The sequence below is a fragment of the Oratosquilla oratoria genome, chromosome 25 (genome assembly GCF_046742065.1).
Source record: "Oratosquilla oratoria isolate Oo_2021 chromosome 25, ASM4674206v1, whole genome shotgun sequence".
In the NCBI taxonomy this organism is placed as follows: Eukaryota; Metazoa; Arthropoda; class Malacostraca; order Stomatopoda; family Squillidae; genus Oratosquilla; species Oratosquilla oratoria.
In genome coordinates this window covers 31,942,943-31,970,662 of record NC_134801.1, presented here as the reverse complement: position 1 = coordinate 31,970,662, position 27,720 = coordinate 31,942,943, and the positions used below count along the sequence as shown (strand labels likewise).

Below are 27,720 nucleotides of genomic sequence, written 5' to 3'. Positions count from 1 at the left end.
TCCACCCTCCTCCCTCCCTCTTATCTTGGCACCTCCTGGATGACGGGTCATTCCTGCATCCTGTCCACTGCCCTAGGTCAGGAGCAGTGTCGCAAGACACAGCACATCCACAGCAAGGCCGCTTCATAAATTCGGCAACCCCCCCTCTCCGTCCCCTTAGGTAAAGGTAAAAGGTAATAACTGGCAACTGCTCCCCTTCTCCTCTTACTATAAGCTGGTGAAGTAGAAATTGTCCCACACTGTAGGAAGAATCTCGATTTTATGGATCCCACAGGACCTTAGCCATTTTGTAAGAATGAATTTTCTCTATAATTGTAATACATGAATTATAACACTCTCGATTTTGGAAAACCCAGGAATAATTATTCTGATAATCACTCTTCTCCCCCACCGGATAATGTAAAGAAATTTGATTGTGTTGCTAGATAAGATGGTGTATATATACACACATAATTAGTAATTATATTTGTATATCTAATTAATACTAAGTAATGTAAAATGTTTAAGATAATTACCAGTGACACAGCCGTCGGGGCAAGTATATCCCCCCTGAAATTTCTGTGTATTCAAGAATAGCTTGGTAGTCTTATTCTTGTTTATCAAGTAATTGTTTAACCCATAATACTCAAAATGCCACATGTCCAGAGAACTTAAAGAATCTAAAACTGTGAGCAGAAAGTTTGTACACAATTAAGATTTGCTTGATTTTATGTGCAAGAAGAATACATTTCCTTGCAGTCATTACCTTCCACATATGTCTGGCTGCATCATTGACAATTGCACACAGACACACCCTAATCTCTGTAGATAATGTAATAACTTTCACAAGATGCATGTACTGTCAACTTTTTATTTTCAAGAAAGGAAAGCTGACAAAAAACAAAGTTGTTACCATAAGCCAATAAAGTTGCATTTTATGACTTGTGCTATAGAATCTATTAGTACATTACCATTACACTCTTGGCAGCACAATCTCTTTGTTTTTAAGAGAAATAATACACATATTACGTGCTAAAAACTCTTTTGTTCGCCACATTCAATGATGTCTTGTGGGTCCCACTCTCTTATCAGGATTTATTTCAATTTGTTATAATCATTAAGGTAATATTAAGAGGTGTCAGAATTTCTTGAACTGGTCATGATAGGAAATAAACAAAATGACCTCACAAGAAAATTGTAGGGCAAGAATCATTATGCTGCTACCTGGTGGCTGTTATACAAATTTGCATATGCATTTCAAATTATGTTCCCCCCCCCTCCAAATAAAGAGGATGCGTTTTTGAGCATGTTCATGTGTTTGCTTGTGAGCAATTTCACACCAAAAACAATGAATATATCTTTATTATTTTTCCTTCATGTGGAAGACTATTGTTCAATAACACACTAATAAATTTCAATGGTGATTCACAGTAATAAATCCTGGTAATCCCTACCACAGCATGTTAACACAATTTGAAAACTGAAAACAGACAGTCAGTTCCACAGAAACAGTAGTGGCTGCTCCATTAAGCAGTCCTACCGGGCAGTTAGCTTTTGTGAGTTGGCAGAAAAAATTAATATTGCCGGAACTGGACAATAGTGGTAACCCCACCACACAAGCATGAAAGAAGATGTGGTGCTCTTGGAGTGATACAGGAGAGATTTAAGAAGAGCAGAAATGACTCCCCTTCACCCATCCCACACCTATCAAAAGGGAAACAAATGAGTGTAGGATGGGTGGAGGGTGGGTGCATACCTAGTCTGGCTACCTCCCTTATAAGTAGGGAAGAAGTCTTTTGGTGTGCTGATAGAAACTAGGGAGAATAAAGTTTGAAAAAAAAATGGCTTGGCACTCCTCTACAGAGATTTGCCTCCAAATGTAAAAGAATACTGCATGAATCTGGTCTGTGGGGATAACTAATGTCACTAAGTAACATGTGCATATAACCATGCAGCCAATACCCAAGTGCTGGGTGGGATTCAGTGACAATGGTGCAAATTACAACTGAATGTACTGATGGAATAAAAATCTATCTTCATAACATGAAGAATTAATAGTCACACAGATATAGTGTTGGGTTCATTAGAATTATCATAAAAAACTACAATGTTCTTTCTCATTCTAGTATTCTTATTCTTAAGTTTGGTTGAGGCAAATTTCAAAGTCACAAAGGATACTGCAAATAGTAATACACAAGTTCCATTTAAACTTAGTTCGCACATCAGTGATGAAAGTTGCAAAAAATAAATAAATAAATAAATAAATATATAAAAAAATAAAAAAATAATAAATTGTGATTTTATCCAAAGTGTAGTAAATAAGTGTCATGTTGCTGGATAAAATATTCCTTCATATGCAAATACTAGGTACTTCAACTTTGAGCAAGATGGAAAAATAAATAAATAAATAAATACAAAGAAAGAAGAGTGGAGTAAGGGTGCATTTCTGCCCCCGGAAACTATGCCAACATAAACTGTGCTTGACTGTCATACCTTGTCATCAAAATGAGTTTTCTTTGATGGGTTTCCATTTGCCACGCCATTGGCTGCTGACTGTGGGGCTGTCACTCGACAAAGGTGTTTGACAACTATGCTCTTCTTTACATCTAGGTCTTTCTGCTTACATATTTCAAGTGCTGCAAAGGATGAAAAAATGCTGAAGTAAAATGAGAGTAACATCCCAACAGGCAAGAGGATGAGAGGTAGTGATGGGAGAATATGCTGTGTGGAGGGGGACGAAGTGGAAAGAAGACAAGATGGAAGAAGTGGAGGAGGAGGAGGAGGAGGAGGAAGGTGGCCTCTTACTACTATGACTACTACCAGTAATCATTGTAGGAGACGGAGTGACAGTAAAGAGAAAGAAGGAGTGTGCTTGGGAAAGAAGGCAATGATGGAAAGATGTGAAGGTGGGGAAGGTGGTGGAAGGCACCATCCAGACCACTGGAGACAGGGAGACAAGAGCCTGGTGGCCATAGAAGGGAGGGCAGCACTGAAGGGCAAGATGGTGAAGTAAAAATGTTATGTTATTTCAAAGGAGTGATATCAGTGAAAGAGAGTGAGAGTGAAAAAGAGTGAGAGCAAAAGAGAGGGAGGAGAAAAAGAGATTGAGATAGAGAGGAAGAGGAAGAGAGAGAGAGGGGGGAAGAGACAGGGGAGAAGAGAGATGGGGGAGGAGACAGGGGAGAAGAGAGAGATGGGGGAAAAGACTGGGGAGAAGAGAGAGATGGGGGAAGAGACAGGGAAGAAGAGAGAGAGAGATGGGGGAAGAGACAGGGGAGAAGAGAGAGAGATGGGGGAAGAGACAGGGGAGAAGAGAGAGAGAGATGGGGGAAGAGATGGGAGAAGAGAGAGAGATGGGGGAAGAGACAGGGGAGAAGAGAGAGAGATGGGGGAAGAGACTGGGGAGAAGAGAGAGATGGGGGAAGAGACAGGGGAGAAGAGAGAGAGAGAGAGAGAAAGGAGGGGAAGAGAGGAGAAGAATTATACATTTGTCTCTTCTAATGCCTTCTACAATAACATTACTGTTATTTAGGAATTCTTGGAAAGCATGGGCTGGCCAAAAGGAAAAGACATAAGAAAAGATATAGAGGTATGTACACATGAAAAAATATTAGAACTGTAACTGGCTGGACTGGACCTGGTTATATAATATCAATAGTAACAATAATATTAATATTAGTGTTAATACTACTACTACTACTAATAATAATAATGATATATATAATCAATATACTAAAAACAATGTATACAAATATAGTGGATGACCCCTTGATTTTCCTTTCAACAGCATTCACACGAAAACAAAACTAAAATAATGTCTTGCACTGGAAATTCTCCCTATACCAGTGGTACTCAGCCTTTCAAGCTTTGTGAATCCCTTATGTTGACTTGTATATTCGGGGGACCCCTTGACACAGGATTAGACAGAATATCACCACTTTTTCTGATCATTTAGTGATAGAAACATTATATTATACAATTAAATCCTTGCTGCATTTTGAGAGATGCAACTAGCTAGAAAAAATGGACATCTTGATTTAGACACAGTGTAATCATGAATTATAAATAAATGAGTCATCACAGGATTAACTGTATCATACTGAATTTACCGTCCTGTGATTCCTTGGTAGTTTTCAGCAGTCCCCTGGTTGGGAAACACTGCCCTAAACGACATCTGCTAAGTGGCCACTGACTGATAGCAATTTATCTCCTATTGTGTGGATGAAGGAGATTGTTTCCACAAGGAATGGGGACACTGAGCAGGAAGAAAGATAAGTGCAAAAAAAGTTAGGGGTGAGAATTGGCATTTTTTTTTTAGAAAGGGATTCGGCATCAGCAATATTTTGCTGATGCCAATGCCATTTCAGTATTCACCTATTATTCATTGTTCTGCTGGTTGCATAGGGCCATGCAGTATATTATGTGATATCATGTGGTATATGAGATACCACTACCAAATAATCATTGCTTTATTTTATTTTCACATAGCTTCACAACTGTAGGGAACGAGATGGCTAGGAATATGCTGTGGTAGTGGTAAACCTACACTGCTGTCTAGTGCCATAACACGTTTTAAAATTATGCAGAGGTGATAAAATCTGCAGGCAAGAGGATGTTCGACCAGAGAAACTTTTAAAATAGCAGCACAAGTCGGAGTAAATGTTAGAGCAAATTACATTAATTTTTAATTTTATTTTTGTATTTCTTATATAAAATTACTATTATTTTCTTAAACAGCAAAGTTTCTACAACAGAAATTAAGCAATAGTAAAATGGGAGTAAATAGTCCGGGCGCCCATGCACTCTGTTGATTTTACCCGTTTATACAGTGCGAATAATTGGCGGACATATTTACTCCCACAGCCTGATTTATAAAAATGGACTGGGAGAAATCTGACCTTATTTATAAATCAGTCTATGGGTTCAGAAGGAAAATTGTGGAATCCACATTAATTGAATATCTGCCCATGATGAATATTTCCAAGGATCAATGGACACCTGACATTATATCTGGACTATTCATCACCAAACATATTGTCAACAAGCTCCCTCCCCCTACCCCTGACCCGACCTCATGTCACATGGGGTTGGGGTAGTGACGTTTATCATTTTCCAAGTTCCCTTTCTTTTGCAAGAGGTTGCTATTTAAGATAGTATCCTCCCTCCACTTTGTACTACTGAAGAGGATTGCAGTTAGCAATCGAAATGTATAGTTTTGCTTACGCAACTTTCGTCCGACAATGGTGTTAGTGATATATATATATATATATATATATATATATATATATATATATATATATATATATATATATATATATATATTCTGTTATTTTTTATAGCACTTGTCTTCTTTTCATTGCGGTACTACATCAACGAGATATTCCGCAATTCTGGGAACCTTTCATACTGTTGTATTAATAGCACTGTCTGATCACTAGCCCATTTCCATTTTTTCACGCCATTTTACTCATGTTGTACAATTGTTCTCTACCTAGAGCGACAAAATTAATCGACAAATAAATCTAGCAGTCTCGGTACGTGCTCTCCACCTCGTGGCCACTACAAAAATACAGAGATCGGAGACAAAGTCCAGCTATAACACTCACTAATGTTTACACTATTTGGAGAGCTCTGGCTAGAGCAAATATAGCTACTTGTCTACAGTGTACACGTAGCTTAAGGGAAGGTGTTCTCACGGGATCAAGTAAGAGGAGACGCAAAAACGGGAAGTTTGAGAGAAAATAGTGTTCAACTGAAAAAAGTGAGAGCAATTTTCCACAAACCATTTGCGAGAGAAAAATTATTCACCAGAAAAGATGTGCAAGAGGAAAGTTAAAAGAGAAGAGGAAACTGTTCAACAGAAAAAAAATGCGAGAGGAAACTGCGTTCAGCAAAAAATAAATGCGAAGGATATGTAAGAACGGAGTGAAAGATATAATGAAATGTTGGGAGAAAAGACAACAGTAAGTCTTGTTCTAGAAATATAAATTTTATTATCAGAGCATGGTGTGTGTGTGTGTGTGTGAGGTGTGGGTTAAAACAATGAGAAAATAAACGGAGAAGAAAAGAAGGGGAAGGGAGAAGAGAAAATAGACAAGATGAGATGCATATAACAAGACGAACGAAAAAAAAAAAAGCGGGAAAAAAGGAAACGGCAAGGAAATTGGAACCAACAACGTTATTTCCATTTATTCTTATTCATTTATCTATTTATTCATCTAATTATTTCCAAGTTCAAAATCTACGACATAGCACAATGTGGGATAATTTCGTTGGCGGATAGTGGTCTCATTTTGTTTCGTTTTTTTTATGTGCGAGAGTGAATGAGCGATGGAGATGGGTGGGAAGGAGTCTTGGGAACGGTGAGGGAGAGAGGATGAAAGGGTAAAGAGGCGTTTGCACAAAAGGCTGGGCGAAGGTGGGAGGGAGAGAAACGACGACAGGAAAGTGGGAATGGAGGGGGGGATAGGAGCAGGTGGGGAGCGGGGAGGGAACTGTGAAAAGCGGAGGAACAAGATAGTGGGAGGGGAATTAAACATCATTACTTCATGTCATACGCAGGGGCGAGGGAGGGAAAGAGCGACGAGAGGTGTGGTAAGGGAGGACAGTGAAGGGAGGTGGGGAGGGAGGATAAGGAGAGGGGGAAGTGGGGGTGAGGGAGATGGGGAGAAAGAAGAGCGGCATGGGGGGGGGAGAGATGAGCGAGGACAGGAGGACGAGTGCAAAGGGTGTTGGAGGAAGTAGGTGAGGGAGAGAAGAGTGGAGACGGTGACTGAGGCAGTAGTGGTCCAGAAGGGTTGGGGATGGTGGAGAGTGGAGGATGGAGGGTGGAACAGGTGGAGGAGGAGGAGACAAGGGAGAGGTACCCGAACGGAGAGGAGCAGGATGAGGAAGAGAAGGAGGTGAAGGAAGAAGAAAGAAGAGGAAGAGGCGGGGAAAGATGAAGCGAAAATCTCGTCCTTCACATCAGGAGAGAAGGAGGAGGAGGAGGTGGAGGAAGCGGCGGCGAAGGAAGGAGGAAGAGGCGGGAATAGATGAAGCGAAAACCTCGTCCTCAACATCAGAAGAGGAGGCGGCCCGGGGGGAGGGGGGTCTGCTGAGAACCAGAGGGCGGGGGGGGGGGTTGTTCCAGCGTGAGTCAAGTGGAGTGCAAGGCGGGGTCAGAGGGAGGACAAGGCGAGGTCAGGAAGAGGGCAAGGAAAGCGAAGAAAACAAAAAAGGAAGACAGAAAACAGAAAAAAGACGTACATACATATACCAAGGTTTTTTTCCCCTTACAAGGGAGGTAGCCAAAATGGAAAAGGCATAAAATCATTCCCACCCATTCCATCCCTAAATACACTCTACACCCTTCCACCCTCCCTCATCCCTCTTATCTTAGCACCTCCCGGATGACGGGTCATCCCTGCACCCTGTCCACTGCCCTGGGTCAGAAGCAGTGTCGCAGGACACAGCACATCCACAGCAAGGCCGCTTCATTAAATCGGCGACCCCCCACTCCGTCCCCCCATTGCATAAAAGGAGAAGACGGGGAGAAATCCCTTCGGGCTGCGTCAAATTTTGCTCACACATACTACCTCACCCCTCATCCCCCCGCCCATTCCACCTCATGCATCACATCACCATCCATGAAAAAAGACAGATGAAGAAAAAGACAAAAGAAAAAAAAAAAGAAAAACAGAAGAATAAAAAGGCGAAAAAGTAAATAAAATAAAAAAAGAAGTAAGCGAAGAAGGCGACGAAGAAGGAAAAGATAAAGGCGAAGAAGAATTAGGAAAATTAAAACTATAATTATAATAATAAGAAACGAGAGAAACCTGGTTATTGAAGCGAGTTGTGGCCGCCGCTCCCAGCCACGTGACCAACATGCACAATGGCCACCAACCCTTCCGGTTGCCATGGCTCGCCTCGTAGGTTTTATTGTGGCCAACGCCAGGTGACTCGATTCACCTGTAGCCCGACATTTGTCCATCTAACACCGTCGCATGGGATTCGTCATAAATAAATCTATGAAGTCACCCCCACTCCCTCCCTCAAAAAAAGTACCGGATATGTCTGCGTCTTTCCCAAATGCAGGTCCAAGAAGTCGGGTGACACGAGAAGAACCAAAAACCTACAAATGGTGCCGCGTTGCAGCAGACATCGCACAGGGAGGAGGAGGATCCCCCGCCATGCAACGAACGCGTTGCCACGGTGACTGGCTCCCAGACACACATGACTTGCAGATTGATCCATCCAATGAGTCTATCCAAAACACGTACGTCAGTCCTCTGTGCCGCCAGACGATTTTAATCAGCAGATGGGGCAGGGAGAAGAGGGACTTGTATTTCATTTATTACATATATTTATTCTTAATTAAACATAAACCGACGATTTTCTTTAGCAGAAGGAGGACCTTCGAACTCACCAAGGGTCGACCAGGAACGCCCAGTGCTGTCCTTCCCGGCTCCTCCTTACTGAATAAAGACGTCCAAAAGCTATTTATCGATTCATTTACATTTTTCCCATTTTGTTTATTCTTACTTGTGAGCAAACTTGAACGACATTATTCACGTGGAAAAAAAAACAAAACAATTTTGTCCGCGTTGAGAGCCCACTCCTCCCTCCCACTGTGATGAAATTCCCATTCCCGTGCCACTCTTAATTACGGCGGCAATCCACCCCACCCACACCTACTCTCCCATTATTCACCTCTATTCGGAGAATCCAGAGCTTTCTCATTATAGCCCCCGTATGCTGTACTGACTGCATCTTTTGTACAGTCGATAATTTAGAGAACTTTAGTGATACCCCTACAGGTCAGACTCACAGACGCAGAGCAATATTTCATGAAGACTATTCTATAATATACATATATATATATATATATATATATATATATATATATATACACCACACACACACACACATTTCCTTAAATATCTCTCCTTAACCACCTCTATGGCTCCACCTCTTTGCCCACAAGGATAGAAGCGTCGATTATTGCTGACCAGATACTTTCCATTTACACTCGACGTCGGAGGACGCCTGTCTCCCACAGAAGAAGAAAAAAAGAAGAATGAAAAGAACAACAACAATAAGGAGAAGTACAACGAGAAGAACGAGAAGAAAATGAAGACGTACGAGAAAAAGAAGAACGAGAGAAACGAGAAGAACGAGAAGACGAACGAGGAAAAGAAAAACGAGAAGACGAACGAAAAAAGAAGAACGAGAAAAAGAAGAACGAGAAGACGAAGAGGAAGAAGACAAAAAGAAAAAAAAAAAGTGGCACACTTTGGCATTCTTTTCTGGCTAATACCTGACCTCCAAGCCGGAGGAGAGGGGAGAGGGGGAGGAGGGACTGGTGGAGGTCCACTTTCGGAATGACTCCCCCTTAAGGACCTTCGACTCGACGCCAACGATTTTTTTTTTCTTTTTCTCAGGAGAGCGACCTTGGCAGGACTTCAATGCCTGGGCTGGTGGCCATCATCAAACGACAAGTCAGTTACGTCTACCAGTAGCTCAGCCCGCGGGAACATAGTTCGAGGCCCTTTCCTTCGCACGCCCACGGGAATTCCGCTTAGGTTCAGCCAAGGACCCCTTCTCCCCCACGACGGGCGCCAACAGTCTGTATCCGCTGCCACATAGCTAAATTTAGTGCAGATTAACATCATCAGTATGTCAAAGTCATTGTACAATTACATTTTTAGGCCTTTCATTTGTATAGGGAAGTTAGGGAACAAGGAGTCAGTGAGAGAGAGAGAGAGAGAGAGAGAGAGAGAGAGAGAGAGAGAGAGAGAGAGAGAGAGAGAGAGAGAGAGAGAGAGAGAGAGAAAGAGAGAGAGAGAGAGAGAGAGAGAGAGAGAGAGAGAGAGAGTGGGGGCTTACTGCACGATTACATTAATTTATATCCACATCACGACAGCAAATTCCTATTTTCGTAACCTAGAATGAATAGACATGAACGTGTATACATTCAAATATAGTGAACGCAACTATAGTATGTATATAATGCAACACACCTGACTTCGTAAATGTCCTATATTCCTCTTGCTACAATAATCACTTTAAACAAGTCGAAGTTCAGACTATTTTACTAAACCCGTTTCGACAGTTTAAAATAAATGCCCCACTCGAGTGGGATTCGAACCCTAGACTATTGTAACCGAGCGGTATCTTAGCTTCGGAAGTAACACGTGGGGTTCGATGTCCTGCGTACGATGGCGGACTTTATAGGTTCTGTTCGGTCACACGAACCCATTTAGAGGAGAGGAGGGTCGAGGACGAGTCAATGGCCAATAAATACCTTTGTTTATGTTCTGCCTCATGCACATGATGACGAGCTTCGCTAGTCGCACTTCATGCACTACCTGAGGTTTCTTAAAGTTACTCCGACCACTCGGCTTGCCATTTGATTTTTTTTTTTTTTTTTTCTGCTTCAGGTCCAGTGAAAGTTGCCTGATTTATGTCTGGTGTTCGGAATAGAACCAGAATGACTTACAATACCCTTACCACCTCCTTCCATTCCCCCTCCCCTACAAAAGAGAGTAGGACTAAAGGTTTCTCTCTCTCTCTCTCTCTCTCTCTTACTCTCTCCCTACACTGTTTTTCCACTTTACGGCGTAGATGATCATATCAGTACACATCTTTAAAACACAATTACCAGAAAACTAAAACCTCATTATATCACCTAATCACACATCTTATCACTTTATCACATCTATTTCATTAGGTGATATACGTATTTAATTTTAAACTTAAGTGTACACCACAATGAATTCAATTTATGGGAGAGTGACAGAAGCTACAAATAACGAATTATCTATTTATCTATCTATAATGCGATTGGAACTGTCATAGTCGAAACATGTGGCCAGATAAGACGAGTGACCAAAACCGAATATAAACAATGGATTGGTTTTTGGCAACCGCGTAACTCCATTGTTGGGGGAGGAGCGAGGGAGAGTTTTTTTTTTTTTAAGGCCCAGGCATGATAGGGGGAGTGGGGGTTTATGGGAAAGGGGTAAGGTGAAGATGAAGAAAGGATGGGATGAATAAGGTGGGATGGGGAATGAGGGGAGAGTGATAGGGGAGGTTGGAAACGGGGAGAGGGACAGGCGAGACAGGGAAGGAAACGCTGTACGTAAATTGGAGGGCAAGGTGAAGGTGGGGGTGGTTTGAACATGGCTCTATAATGAACAAAAATTTTTATTTGTTGACAACCCCGATATTGCAACACCCCCCTCCCCCTTCCACCATCTAATACTTGGAAAAGATAACGATAACCGCTCGTTAGAAAATGGGAGATAACGAGAAAGGAGGAGGTGAGAGGGGAGGGAGGGAGGCGGGACGTCCCAGGTGATTAATAGGAAGCAGATAAAATGGCAGGTGGAATGGAAACAAGCAATCAAACTATCACCCCTAACCAAGACTAATGATGATAGACATAAAACACACACACACACACACACGTACAGGTACACATGCACTCATGCAGGCAAACACACTTATAGAAGATTCAATTCCTTGAAGACGAAACTTCGATTAGTTCGGGAGGAGGGGGACGGGGGCGTTGCTCCCTCCCCCCCAAATATCGAGCCTGTCGGAGTACAGGTCCTCCATTGCACCCCAAAGGGGGTGAGGAGGAAGGTGGTGTCCAACGCCTTCAACAGAGTGACGTACTTCATACATTGACGTCATAAGAGAAACTACTGTATATAATGCAATAATGATCAAAGTTCTTCCTCAGAGAGAAAGGGAGGGAGGGAGGGAGGGAGGGAGGGAGAGAGATAGAGAGAGAGAGAGAGAGAGGCAGAAGAGAAAATGAATCAACCCATTGTAATACAGTTTAGAGTTCTAACATAAATAGACAGATAGATCGATACTGAGAGAGACAGACACAGACACAGACACACACACACACACACACACACAGAAAGAGAGAGAGAGAGAGAGAGGAGAGAAAGCAAGTTTTAGCACAGTGAGAAAGAAGCAACTAGCGGGAACTCCCTTCGCTTGGTTGGTCTCCCATCGACCCAACTTCAATGTTCAAGAGGCACTCAGTCGTGGCACCCAGCGCTCGCTTCGTAGCCTGACGAACCTTTTAATCCAATGCGTACACTTGCCTCCACTCTAAGGGATTAATTCGAACTCTTGACAGGTTAAAGCCTGTGGGCAAGTTAAGATCATCTCGATTAAATTAATTCCATTGTGCCTCTGCATTCCGTTATAGCGAAACTCGATCGATTAGGTTCTGCTGCCCTTCTTGCTCCGCCGCCCGACACACATTATTTTTGTCTGTCCACACGGACACGAGTTCTGTTCCATGGTGGCCCCATGGCCGGGGTCAAGGCTATTTCGAGTCATCATCTCAACCCGACGAAGACCTCTTACAGACTGTTCTGGCTAACGCCAAACTATTTTTATTCAACTAAGGAGATAAATAGAACGAGAGAGAGAGAGAGAAAGTGGGAGAAAGATGTGGAGAGATGGAGAGAGGGAGGGAGAGGAAAGTGGAAAGAGACTACAATAATACGAAAAATAGTAAGAAAAAGAAAAAGAAAAAAATCTCCAGGTCAATGCAGTGGAAACCGAAGAGCTGGCGAGAACCAAATTCTGCAGCGGAATTCCTGCATCCGAGGGCGCTGAAGTGAGAAAGGCCGCTCTCCCCATTGGCAGGCGTCAAACGCGGTTAGCATTACAACAAGGAGCAGGAAATAAGCGAAGGCGGAGTGGAGAAGAAAAGTTGAGAAGAGAAGTGACAGAAGGAGAAACGAGAGTGAAAGAAAAGAGGAAAAGAAAAGAAAGATGGGACTAGGAACAAGAGAAAAGGTGTGTAACAGGAGTAGAGCAATTTGAGAGGGACAGAGAGAGAAGACAAATAGAAGAAAAGGAGAGGAAATATAAAGTGATGCAAAGATGTATAAGGGAGGGAATGAAAACAGAGTTGGAAGGAGGGGAGGGAGAGGAGGAGGGAGAAGGAGAGGAGGGGGAGGGGAGGAGGAGGAGGAGGAGGGAAAAAGCAATAAAAATTAACAGGAAAGGGGACAAGTTGGAAGGAGGGGCAGGGGAGGAAGCGAAGGAGTAGTAGGGAGGGGAAGCAATAAAAAGTAACAGGAAAGGGTACGAATTCGATGGTGGTGGTGGAGGAGGAGGAGGAGGAGGTAGATGGGGGAACACAGGGTGGGGGATGAGGATGGTAAAGAGGAGGAAAAAAAGAGGTAGAGGAGAACGAGGAGGCAAAAAAATAAACAAGTAAATAAAAATTAAGAAGAAAAATGAGGAGAAACTGCTGACCAGAGACGACTAAGAACAAAACACAATAAAGATGGGAAGCCGGGCTATGACGTCATTCGGGGGGGGGGGGGCACCTGCAACTCACCTCCATCTGCAATGTCCTTCAGGTGAACCAGCTTCGTCCCCCTCCAGACGGCGTCACTCGTGATCAGAATGCTGGCCTGGGCATCGATCATCCGCTCAGCCAGGCTCTCAGATGAATAGCCTCCGAACTGGAAAGAAAACGAACAAAAGAATGGATGAAAACTTCGACAAAAAATTCAAATTTCACAGATCAAATTTAAAAAAATTAAGTAATATAAAATACTAAAAGAGAACTATTAAAATGAAAATAATAAACATACAGTTCAAGGATTAAAAAAAAAAAAAAAAAAAAAAAACACGTGAAACTAAATATTTCCGGACAAAGAAAAAATTATATACATGTATATATATATATATATATATATATATATATATATATATATATATATATATATATATATATATATATATATATATATATATAACGATCCAAGAACCTTTATGAAACTGAAATAGAAATTAAATTTGCCCTTACTTCTGACCACTGTTTATAAAGGAACCGGTTGTGACTGTTCCCTCCTGGCCCAAAACCTCTCCTAATTGGTCACCTTCACATTGTTATCCAATCACGGCGAGGTTTATTTCTACGTCATTGAACATGGGGGCGTGGCGGCAGGTTTGACTAAATATATTGATTCCATACTTACGTACTATGAAAAACAAAACCATCACCCCAGGTTTGTCTGAAGACAGATTTAAACATGGCGAAACATTATGAGGATCGGCTAGCCGTCTCTAACAGATTCTCATAATTTTTACTACTGTTCAGTTTACATTTGGACAAACCTGTTAAGACAATTTGATCTTTCACTATACAAGGGAAAGTCCGTAGTCTCTAAACATGGTTTCCAAGACATACCTCCAACTACCGCATTCATTCACACCTAAAAGCTGTTTCACGCAGGTCAGATTCTCGTCAACTGCTGAGCGTTCGTGTGAATAAATGCAACCTCGGATCCTGGTTTTTCATATATTGTGAAGCTGAATGACGAATTACGCTAAGCTAAACCTATACGAATGTTGGACACACCGCTGAAATGTTTTTAGGAAAGTCTAGAATATGGTGAGTGGAGTTTTCTTCTAGCTATTCAAATTCACAAAAGCTGCCGGTAATAGGCTTGTTGTGTACATGTACCCCACAAGCATGCTTGTAGGTGCAAGTTGATGCATGGTAGAGTTGTGTGGTACTTGATCTGACTCAACGCTCGGAGGCTAGTAGGGGTCACCCTAATTAGGTCGCGTCTGGTCAGACGTGAGGTCGGTCTCTTGTATGTATGTATGTATATATATATATATATATATATATATATATATATATGCGTGTGTGTGTGTGTGTGTGTGTGTGTGTGTGAGAGAGAGAGAGAGAGAGAGAGAGAGAGAGAGAGGGGCAGAGGGGAAAACACACAAATAGAACGAGAGTTTATTCTTTAACTAGTTTCGCACTATGGTGCTTCTTCAGAAACACGCAGCATGCTCTTCGGAGGCGTGGTGGCGTCCTCTTCTTGTGACGGGTCAACCTTGTCCTATCCCTCCATTCTGCTTCTTTCATCCTTAAATCTCTCCTTGACCACCCCTAGGACTTCATCTCCCATCTCCTTGGTTCAGTTTTTGTCCCCAAAGATAGAAGGGCTGGTTTCCTCGAACTCTGACCCATCTTTCTGACTGGTCTGACCCGTCCCATTCCCATCACGTGCCCGTACCACCACACCCGGTCCGGTTCCCCCCACAGTTTCCTGTCCCCCGCTTTTTGCTTGACACCTTCTCCATGCACACACACTTTTTCCTTCTACCATAGGAGTGGCTCTCGTGTCTATAGCTCTCCTCTATTCACTATTTTTTTTCGTTATATCCGTACATTTCGAGTCTTGTAGAATTTTCTTACCATCCTACTTTTTCTTTTCTTTTCTTTTTCATTTTTTCCACTGCTTTCCTTGACTTGTTTACTTTTCCACATTTCTTTCCTTTACCATAGCTATTGTTAATTATCTGAGGAAACCTACCTTTCCCTCATATCAACTTGTACATTTTTTATGTAGCCAATGAATCACCCATTTTTAATAATCATTTTACAGAATGGTAATAAAGTATCACGATAATTTGTTATCTTTTTTATTACTATATTCCTCTCTTTTTTCCTCCCCATTCTCGTCATCATCATACTCTACATTCAACCGTTGCATTTTCTAACGCTACTCCAAACCTTCAATTCTCCAACCCTCTTTCAAAGTCTCTGTGGCTTATTCTATTTTCTACCTTCTTCACGTCAATGCTACTACCTAAGGAATAGGAACCATATCTGAAAGTGAAGCCATGATCATTTTGGAGTGAAAGACAGGAGCATTGCTCCTTTCCTGTATACAAAGGTAAACAATGTGCAGTTAGGTACTGAGCGCGCTCGCGCGCACACACGCACAATTCAGTTTGAACAAAAACTTGTATATACGGATTTATGTTTACATGAAAAATAATATATACATCAATTTATAAACGCGCTCCAAAATACAAGAAATTAATAACAAAGACAAAATGTGATAGGCGCGCGGAAGTGGGCGGGGCCAAAGCGCAACGTAAAGGTTGCGCATGCGCCAATCTCGAGAAGACACTTATCACCCTCCCTTCCCCCAACCTCTAGAATCACACACTGCGCATAAACCTGGTACCAAAAAATAATGTCTTTCTACAGTTAATCTACCAGCTATTAAAAAATCAATTCTAATTTCATAATCTACTTTGATAAACTTTGACGGATTACTGTCGAGCAAGACTCGAAATAATGACTAACGTTGCATATCCAATAAGATAACTACGCCAAGGAACATTACACTCATCCTCTGCCTCAAGCGAGCAATTGCATCAAGTGTGGCACAATCAAATGCGGCCTGAGACTACAATATTTCATGAAAAACTTTCTCGTCTTGAGGTCCGGTTAAAATTAATTTTCTATGTGGACAACAAAAGAATATATGGTTGACGCATATAAACAGAGGAGAGAGAGAGAGAGAGAGAGAGAGAGGAGAGAGAGAGAGAGAGAGAGAGAGAGGGGGGGGGCAGATGAGGAAGGAGGGAAGGTGAAGCGAGAGGGAGGTAGAGCAAGGGGAGAGGGGCGGATCGGGTAGAGCAAACGGGATACCACGAACATTCCTCCCTACCTGTATATTACCATTAAGTAAAAGCACGCACACACCCACACACTTGTAATTTATAGGCTCCAACACCAATCAACTTTAGTTAGCAATTCATCCTCCTACTCTCATGCTGTGGGAAGTGAGAAACCCCTGGTAGAGCTAAGTCCTGTCAGTTGCGGCAAGCACCCCCCCCCCTTTTTTTTTGTCGATGTTGGGTTGCCTCCCCACCTGGCCAGGGCTGTCGAATACCAAGGTAACATAGCCCGCAGAGGGCCCCGAGAATACAACTCGCAGGAATAAGACTTATTCACAGAACATCTCTCACCCTGAGACACTTCACTTTTTTTTCTCAAACGGCCGACTTTATTCAGGCGATGGCTGATCCCCACTACTAGGCTCAAAAGCATCCCAGTGAGCACTCTTAGGCTTACTCCGGATGCCCACTCAATGCAGCGACTCTGTGCATGAGGAACATACACGCCCCAGGCCTCGCGTCAAACAAGGCGACGGTTGTGCTTTTTTTTTTTTTGTCATCTTAATGTGTACATGTTTATTTAACTGTATTGTGCAGAAAAGGAGCAACGCTGTGTGTGTGTGTGTGTGTGTGTGTGTGTGTGTGTGTGTGTGTGTGTGTGTGTGTGTGTGTGTGTGTATATATGTATATATATATATATATATATATATATATATATATAATGTTTGTGTAAATCGTAATAATTATATCAATTATAACCGGTTTACTGAGTTAACAGCGAAACACATACACTGGCAATATACAATGTGTTAAGTTTAGAACTTGTCTAATCTGAGTGCAAAATGTGCAGGGGATGCTAGTGTGAGTGTGATTCACCATGGTCTTGGATCACGTGTTAGACTCGTGATCGACAGTTATTAACCACTCGCATGAGAGCTCGGAGCTCATATAACCGATCTATGGGTAATACTGCGACCTTACACTCACACACACCCCAAACTCCCCGCCCACGAGAATTGGAGTAAAACCCCGCAGCGCAGCGATACTGAAATTATTTCAGCCCTGGGCGGAAGTCGAACCCGGACCGTCTTAGTGGCAGGCGAGAACTCTAACCACAGCGCCACGAGGTGTGTAGTGCGTGTGTGTGTGTCTGTGTGTTCACCTTGGTCTTTTGGATCACGTGTTGGACTCGTGATCGACAGCTATTTCCCTCCCGGAAGAGAGCTCAGAGCTCGTATGACCGATCTATGGGTAATGCTATGACCTTGCACACAAACACACAACTCCCCGCCCACGAGAGTCGGAGTAACGACCCGAAGCGCAGCGATACCGAAATAATTTCGGCCCTGGGCAGGATTCGAACCAGGTGCTGACACACCTTTGTCCTGACAGTCCAGTACTCTTTCAACCGCGCCACCGAGTGTGTGTGTGTGTGTGTGTGTGTGTGTGTGTGTGTGTGTGTGTGTGTGTGCGCATGCGCGCGCGCGTGACAGAAAATGAAAGAGAAAGAAAATCCATCGTTATCTATCTTTTCCATCCCATATCCTATAGTCCGACATGGCTCTTCTTTCAAGCATAGCGACCAATGATACAGATCTGAATTTGTGAAACAAACCGCACCAGCTTCAAATAGAAATGAACAAATTGAAAGTGAGCATAGCCATAGTTAAGTAACCTAACAGTCAGATTTGAAAAATAATGTCCAGAACAGATGTGTAATTCAAGAGAATGGATTTTTTTTTTTTTTTAATAACTTCACATGAACGTTCTTTGAGGGACCAATGGTCGACCCTCTCGAATCCATCAGGAGCTACAGCCCTGAAGGGCTGACACTCTGTCTCCGGACAAGGCCCAATATGTGATAGACGCCAGGAGATTTCCTTCATCCCCGAAATGAAAGAAATCTCCTGGCGGCGCCTGTCACGGGGTCTCTTCGTGCCCGAGATGAAAGAAATCTCCTGGCGGCGTCTATCACAAAATATTTCTCTCTATTAATTTCATCTATATGTTTCTCACACTTTCTCACCCATGGAGAGCAGACAACCGGCGACTGCTCCCCTACTGCCACATTCAGTCGGTGACACAGAAACTGTTCCACACGAACATAAAACAGACATTTTCAATTTCTTCCGTTCCGAGGACCGTTGCCAGCCACTGTGGGGCTGCGGATTTTCCATTTAGTGAAACTCGAGGCAACAATTGATTGACTGATTCTTGTGCCTTCAACATATCGAATGGGTTGCCAACGCGCATTTATCGTCACCAGGACAAGCTATCTGGTACAAATCCAGATATCAGCTGTGACTACTCAACTGTTCCGTGGAAACAGTGGGAGAGAAAGGTACACATTTTCACTGGCAGGTGGCTTTTATACACTCACACACGACCTGATTGTCCTGACCTGACATCTCGCATGTCGTCCTCATAACCCGAGGTCATCGTTATGCCATTACAATACTCTGGTGTGGCTTGTGTCTTGTGAGTTTATGTCCGTACACCTTCAGTACAAACATAACTGGAAAAATATTTCTTTACGGGGGCGGTTTGACATTCGGATGAACGAGATCGACAGGCTGCAACCAATACAGGAGGATAAGGTACCGTCTACTACAACAGAGGTTCACGGACATCTCCATTGAATTTAATGGACTTCATTGATTTTCGCTGCTGCCGCCGCCTCTTATTTACTGGGACCAGGTCAGCCTGTTATTCAAGCACCTGGGTGAAGGATGAAGGGTGAGTGTGGAGGGGGTGGGGGATACCTAAGGCGCAGTAGATGATACTTAAGGACCTTCCCTCTCTCTCTCTCTCTCTCTCTCTTCCCCTCCTTCCCAACTTTCTCTCCTTCTTTAACCTCCTTTTTCTCTATCTTTCTTCCCTCCCTCCCTCTCTCCCTATCCTTCCCCACTCTCTCTCCTACTCCCCTAACCTCATTTTTTTTCTCACCTCCTTCCCTAACCTCCCTTTTCTCTCTCTCACTCTCCTTTCCCCTCCCCCTCTCCCCATCCTCCATCCCTCCCTCCTTACCCTATCGCTTCTCTCTCTCTCTTTCTTCCCTTCTCTACCGTTCTACTCCCTACCCTCCCCCTCTCTCCTCCTCTCACTACCCTGTCCCTCTCCCTCCTCTTCTTCCTACCCTCTCCTCTCTCCACCCTCCCCCTCTCTTCTCCCTACCCTCCTCCACCACCCTCACCTCTCTCTCCCTCCCTACCTTTCCCCTTTTCTCTCCTCTCTCTCCCTCCATATCCCATTACTCTCTTTCCTCCGTCATTTTCTCTCTAGCACGCGCGCATTTGTGCGTCACTCAGCCTGGTATCAATGTTACAAAAGACGGATTCGACAAATGTATTACTTCATGAGAATCTGAGAAATATTAAAGTAATGACAATAATAATAACAATAAATGTAAAAAAATATATAATAATGAAAATAATATCTGCATCATCGGTATCTTAATGAAAAAAAAAAAACGAAAATCAACATGACACATCGGGAGTGCTTTTGAAACCACTTCACCCCTTTCCCCTCCCCCCACCGAATATTTAGAGTACCGTACATTAACATTTTCTGAGACCTTAGGCCAGTGGTTCCCAACTGAGGGAGGGTGCCGCCAAAATTGAGGGCAAAAATAATTTTCGAATTACCGACTTCTGCATCCATTTTTGTTCATTAAAGCAGCATCAGTGTAAAGATGAGTATTTTCATATTATCCAGGGACAAAATTTTGTTACACTGATGTTGAATCAACAAAATACTGACAAACTAGAATATAGATTTTCTAACAAGGGTGACGGGGACTTCTGAAAGGCTTGGCAAGGGTGCTGAAAAATATGCATGCATATATTATTTCTGTATCATATGAATTCCCCCTTATGTCGACTTGCAAGTATGACCGTACAAAATATGATACAAAATGCATTGTTAGAGGAATGACACCATACAGAGATGGGATTTCGAAGGGGGAGATTTTTTTAATTTATCTATATTATTATTATCCTTTTCATTCATCAAACCGCTCTGGCATCCGACATGCGAATTTCCTAAACAGAAGGTAACCATTGACACACTTGATAATCCTCGACTTTTAATTTGCCAGTGACGCTTTTTATCCATTTCCTTCTGGTAGCTCCTCGGATCCGACGCCTCTCGTCTGACGTCATAGCTTGGGGGCGTAATGTGACACAAATGTATACGTCTTGGAATCCAGAGATCTACAGATGGTCTAGGGATGCTGACATCAAGAGAATGGTGTGGACCACACCTGCAACTGATTTAAAAGGCCACTTATTGTCCCCCACCCCACCAAACAATAACTATATTAACAAAATAAAACAAGGTAACTGTTTGCTTGTGCATGTACTGGCGCCACGCGCTTCTGCGCGGCTGGTGCTCCCCTTCCCTCCCTCCCCCCACCATCAGGACCTCGAAGCGAAAAAACACGAGTCATGACTGCTAGCCAAACGACGTTATTTTACATTATATAAAATATTTATTACAAATTCCCTTTCGAGTGCAGGTCAGTCACGGGATACAAGTCCGCGTTCACGTGATGCTACCCACTACGTGATACAGGCCAGCACTTGCGGTACGCAGGCCAACGCTCACGTGACAAGCCAACGCACACGTGACCCGAGCCAACGTTCTTGACGCAAGCCACCGTTCACGTGACGTAAGCCAGACGCTACGTGATTCAATCACGTGAGGTGGGTGGTGCATGCAGTTCTGCTTGCCACCTCACTTGCCGCCTTTCTTGCCACCCACCTCTACTTGCCGGTGGGAGTATTATACCACCTACGACCCGCCCTAGCCCTCTCCTCCAATCAATATACTCGCTGCCAAGGGTGGGCGTGGTGTTGTGGGTGCGCTTTGTGACTGTGCTGAGGTGAAGTGGGCGCGTTGTGCGCCTTGTCTAGACACTACTACCTAGGATTACGAACTAGATCCGTGGAAGCCGTTCTCATTTCAAGAGCTGCAATTCCCATTATACTTCGTCCCCATCATTCTATATAGATATTCTCTTCAATAAAGCAGAGAACTTTGTAGGAAGACTGTAGTACGCTTTGTACTCGATCAGAGATTCGAGGTCACCGCAAGGTCACAGGCAAGGTCATGCAGGAGAGAAGCGAGGTCGGGGGAAGGTCAGCTAGGCTGCCGCGGCGTTTCTTCCTCCTCCTGTGCACACTCCCAAGGCACGACGAGACTGGCCACATCGAGGCCATGGGTGGGGTAGGGGGGGGGTTGGGACTTTCTTGAGAGTTGCAGAATTAATCCCTTCAATAACACGGCGATATGTTGAATATCTACACACACACACACACACATGGTCTCTCTCCCGCCTGGATGTTAAACTTAACAGTCTACTTTACCCAAGTCCCTAACATGGCCAAGAGGCTTGAAATATTTTTATTAACCCTTCTAGCAGAGGTCGCACTTTACATATTTAGTTCTGGCTAGAACTGTACCATTTCATTCACCATATTAAGTAGTTTGAGCACTTTAAGTGTTCTCGGAACTATGTACGCCTCCTTCCAATCCTGTGTAGCCTTCCACCCTTCCCCTTCCTAATTAATGCACAAAATAAAAATAAAATAACCAAGTAAGAAAATAACAAATACAAAATTAAAATAGAAAACAAACAAATGAATAAGCGAATTAATGTACATGGTTAACTGGGGTTTAAAGGAATCCTCGTCAACTTAATGGTTATTCGTGCCTCAGCTTCCTTTGATAAACGACCACCACTGGCGTGCGTGACGACCGCCGATGGAGTGTCATGTACTCATCCATCAGATTCGGCAAACGTGACACCTAAGTTCGCAAGTGCTTGTGCACCTGATTCATTGCCATATCTCGTGTGTAATTAATCCATCCGCTTTGGTAATACAGGTACATTTTCCCTTTGCAAAAATAAAATATAAAATCAAAATTAAAATAAGATTTAATCAAATAGAATAAAATAAACAAAATATAAAGCAAAAATTAGAATTCATAGAGATAAAATAAAAATAAACACAAACTAATAAGTGAAAATAATTTATAACAAGATTTCACACTCTTTCACTTTGTTCTAGATTTCTTTGTCTACATACTACTAGACAACTTGTTCGATTCCTAGGCTGGATCGGGACAAAACGGGACCTCTGCGTACGATCCCGGAACGAATAAAGTCACCTGGCACGGCACGGGGGAAGGGGGGCAGAAATAAATGCCCAAATACCAGACGGTTCCAAAACAGGTTAATAGTACCCGACTGGGTCGTACTATCACCGTAGGGGAAACCCACGGCCGAGGTTCCCATCACCCAAGTCCACTGTGTGTGTGTGTGTGTGTGTGTGTGTGTGTGTGTGTGTGTGTGTGTGTGTGTGTGTGTGTGTGTGTGTGTGTGTGTGTGAGAGAGATAGAGAGAATGAGAGAATACCTTTAATCACAATTTACGTTCAATAAGCACGTTCAAAGAGAATGTAGCAGACTCGTGCGCGTTCGTGTACGAAAATCGATGAAGTTGTAGTGCGGTGCATTGTGGTATGGCGTAACTACAGAATGCAAGCGTGGATACGTGTGCGATTTATCATGGTCTAGGATTACCTGTTGGATTCGTGATCCGCAGCTATTACCCTCCCGGATGAGAGCTCAAGAGCTCATATATGGCCCGATATATGGGTAATCCTTATATATATGTATACACAAGCGCACACAGCACTTTGCCTAATTGAGTTGGAGTGCTGGCTCGCAGTGCCCCGGGCGGAGCTCGAACCCGGATTGCTGAATCAACGGTCCATAACGGTACCACTGCACCGTCGAGCCGTGTGTGTGTTTTCTAGTGTAGAACAAGGGGACTGCTTCTAGTATATGGAGTTGAAAGTATGCTTAAAGGTGCTAGACAGACCGCCTGCTTGGACATGTGGGGCACTAGATTTTATCACCTGTATCTATGCCGGCGTCTTGCTGCATTGCTTCTGACCCAGGGCAATGGGCGGAAGCCAGGGATGACCCGTCATCCATAAGGAGATAAGATGCGAGGGAAAAAAAGGGGTGGTGGATGGGAGTGGAATAGGTGGGAGTGAATTGGGTAGGAATGGGTATTTGCCTTCCGACTTGGCTGTCTCCTTTGTAAGAAGAAAAAAGTCATTGGTATATTGAGCGATCTATACCGGCAGGTTGTGGTGTTTTACACCTCTTCACCATTTCATCCTAATGTATAGGACTAGCATCAGGCGACTATGTGTGTGTGTGTGCGCGTATACATGGGTGAATACATGATTTCAGGAAATCGACAGCGACAATGGCGTTATTAACCTTACGCTGAAGTTTTTATATCTCCTATCGCCTTTTCAGAGTCGGCGTGAGGCTATCAAGAGAAAAAAAAAAAAAAAAAAAAAAAATTAAACTATACTATCTCCAAGACGTCCTTCGACTGTACAAGATCACCTTCTGGGAGGAAAGTTCCATAAACAGACAGGTACACATCAATTTTGTTTTGAACATTCTTTGGGAGAGGGCACATGTTTGCATACAGGCTGTGGTCTCTAGTCATGCGTACCAGAAGGTAGCGATGCCAGTGGAGATTCGCCTGTGGACTTTTCAGGTGACAAGTCTTCGGTTGTTTATTGAATATTTTTGGGAGGGGTGGAGGGGCAATTCTAGACAGACTGGATCAATTTCTGGCGATGGGTGTCCCCCATATTATACTCATATTTTTTAAAGAACGTTTTGGTCTTTTCGACCAACCTTTAACAGGGTGAAGGCAGTATTGTTCGTGATGCGTATCTTGAAGACACCATTCTGGAGGTGTCGCGCGCGCGCACACACACACACACACACACCTGGCTCGACGATGTGGTGATACCCACCCACACGACCGCAAAAGCTGCGATCCGAATCAGAGACTACCACCAGGACTGAACATTTCAGTACCGCTGCACTGTGAGCCGGCAATCCCACTCGTGTGTGTGTGTGTGTGTGTGTGTGTGTGTGTGTGTGTGTGTGTGTGTGTGTGTGTGTGTGTGTGTGTGTGTGTGTGTGTGTGTGTGTGTGTGTGTGTGTGTGTGTGTGTGTGTGCGTGTGTGTGGTTAACCAATGTCTTGGATCACGTGTTGGACTCGTGATCGACGGCTATTACTATCCCGTATGTAAACTCCGAGCGCACATATGCCCAATCTATGGGTAACGCTGTGACCTTACACACACACAAAACACCTTGCCCACGAGTTAGAGTGACGGCTTGGAGTGCAGCGATGCTGAAATTATTTCAGCTCTGGTCAGGATTCAAACTCGGTCCACTGAATTAGCGGTTACAAACGGTACCACTGCGCTCTCGAGCTGTGTGTACGTAAGGTCACAACACGACCTGTAGATCGGGCTATATATGAGCTCTAGTTCTCCTCCGGAGGGTAATAGCTGCCGATCACGAGTTCAACACGTGATCCAAGATCGTGGCCTGTGGCCCATCATCCTCCCGTAGTACCATGACCATTGACAAAAGATTGTACACACACATGCACACACGTACACACACACATTGGGAGGAAAATGAGAGTTGTAATTAGAGAAAAATTCTTCAACTAGGAAGAAGTAAAAAGCGGTGTCCCGCAAGGATCAGTACTGGCCCCGATCATGTTCGCTGTATACATTAATGACATGAATGAAGGCGTGGAGTGCTACATAATTTTTTTTTGCAGATGATGCAAAATTACTTAAGAAGGTAAAAACGGAAGAGGACTGCAACTCATTGCAACAAGATCTGGACACAATATGGAATTGGACTCAAAAGTGGGAAGTAAAAGTCAATATTAAGAAATGCAGTATAATGGAATTTGGAAAGAGTAGAAGCAGAATATCAAAATATTACAGAATTGGGGAAGAAAAAAGAAAAACTATGAAAAAGAGTGATGATTGGAAAGGACATGAAACCAGATAAGCATATAAATAAGATGTTCGGTGAAACCTACAACTTATTGAGAGCAATCAAAGTGGCATTTACTTATATGGACGAAGAAATGATAAGGAAAATACTAACTACACTAATAAGACCAAAACTTGAGTACGCAGCATCACTTTGGACACCCAGTACCAAAAAGAATATTAAGAAACTAGAAAGATTACAAAGAGCGACAACCAAACTAGCACCGACACTCGCCGAACTAACATATGAGCAAAGACTATCCAAATTGAACCTACCAACTCTGGAACAAAGAAGAGAAAGAGGAGATTTGCTAACTATCTACAGAATAATGAAAGGAATGGAAGTTTTAGACAGGAACGACCTATTAGTGTGGGAAAACGGTAAAACAAGAGGACACGGAAAAAAAATGAAAAAGAATAGTTATAGAAAAACTTGAAAAGGAACAGTTTTCCACATAGAGCGATAAATACATGGAACAAATTAAACAACAAAACAGTATGTGCGCTAACACTATACAAGATTTTAAGATAAAACTTGATGCGGAGAGATACAAAGACGGTCACCACGAGCATAGCTCCCCTCCCGTATATTACAACTAGGTAAATACACAAATGTACATAGGAGACTGCTTTCCCAATGATGAATCCACGAAGTGGAACCTTCCCCACCCACATCCCCACCCTACGGACAGAAACGAGTGAAAGCTTTGTCCAACTGGTCCAACTGGATTAGACAGGACTGCAGTGCGGAGATAGCGCGCAGGTTGGCAGGCACGATGGTACTCGTTCCCGCTTGATCTCGTCTCGGCTGGGAAAAGGTGGGAAGGATGGGGAAGGGCGGGTGCTGGTGGGTGTGGTACAAATGAAGATGAAGAAGGAGAGGGGAAACAAGAGGAAGAGGAAGGAGGAGAAGAGGAAGAGGAGGATGAGGAACAGAAAGGAGGAAAAAAGAAGAAATTATGACAAAGAGGAAGAATAGAAAGAAGAGGAAGAATAGAAAGAAGAGGAAAACAAAAGAAAAAGAGGAGGGGGAAGAAAAGGAAGAAGAGGAAGAGGAGGAAGAAGAGGAAGCGGAGGAAGAGAAAAAAAAAACGAAAGAAGATAGAATAATAAGAAGAGATTAACCTTCCAGATGCCGGCGAACGCAGGATTTATGCTTTTTTGACAAAATGTCACCGTGCCATGGGACCTCCCAGACAAATCAGTGTCTAACCGCCCATAAAGGATATGCGAGCGCGCTTGCGTGTATGTACGTGAGCGTGTATGCACATGTGTGTGTGACACACCAGGTGACTTTATTCGGGCAAGGGCGTCACACGCACGGGGCTCTACGACAAAGCCTCGATCGATCCCCCGCACCAGACAGACTTTTGTCCGAAAATCCCAGTGACGTCACCGCCAATTCCCGAAACAAAAGTCCCTCTTCTCTTCCTGGCAAAGGGGAATGGAATTGGGGACAGCTACAAGAAGCCGCTACACACACAGACACACAAACAACGACCGTATTCCCTTTGTGCATACGGTCCACAGTGACGTGGAGAGTTGGCACTAAATTCAGTGACCCTGTGCAGCCCGTGAAGTGAATAAAAACCCCTGGCGTCACCCGCACCACGAACAATATATTACAACACTAGACCAAAGGGGTGAATGGGACACTAGAACTTTCAACATCTCTCACGTTGTCGTTTGCGAGGTCAAAGAACCCCCCCCCCCAACACACACACATACAAAACCATCCTGAGCTGAACAACATTGATGGGCGTCACCCAGAACCTGAACATAAACCATATCAGACAGTGTATACTCTGCCTAAAACCAAACGACTTCTTTAAGCTGGTGGAGGTGGTGATCAATGGCGCTTGTTATCCCGGATCACCCAACCTCAATCCCCACTTATTTCCTTTTTTCTTTTTTAAGATGTATATTATCACCTTTTTCAAAATCGTGAATGGGGGTGGGGAATCATCCCATAGCCGCATGCACCTTTCTTCTCCTGGGTGACGGGGTTCGAGCTAAAATAACATCACTCGTCTGAGAATCGGTCACCAAACTTTTGAATTTTGGTGTTCAGGGGCGTGGAAGAAAAGCCGGGTTTCATTTTTAAAACAGATCTTGCAGCACACGCGCCTGCCTTGTTCTTGAGAGATAAGAGAAGATACAAGATATAGGAGAAAGAGAAGAGCCTTGAGAGAAGAAAGAAGAGAGAAGAGAGAAACAATGTTAGCTAACGCCAATGCTATAATTTAAGTATGAATTGCGTCTTCTGGCCAGAGAGATTATTACCCGACGCTCCTTTCAATCCAGAGTCCATTCATCCATCAGCCAAAGAATGGAGTGGCGGTAGAAGAGGAGGACAAGACAGAGGAGCTTCCATTCTTCTTC

The 27,720-nt window shown here is 43.4% G+C and overlaps 1 protein-coding gene across 3 annotated transcripts in view; it reads right to left on the bottom strand.

The window, feature by feature from the left end:
- The window catches only part of AcCoAS (acetyl coenzyme A synthase), an 87,640-nt gene that overhangs the window by 16,200 nt on the left and 43,720 nt on the right, over window positions 1–27,720 (bottom strand). For all 3 annotated transcript variants that reach the window (XM_076208576.1, XM_076208577.1, XM_076208578.1), the window contains exons 3-4: window positions 13,340–13,466; window positions 2,473–2,615 (exon numbers count right to left, since the gene is read on the bottom strand). In XM_076208576.1, the coding sequence (XP_076064691.1) occupies window positions 2,473–2,615; window positions 13,340–13,466 (270 nt within the window). The remainder of the gene's footprint in view (window positions 1–2,472; window positions 2,616–13,339; window positions 13,467–27,720) is intronic.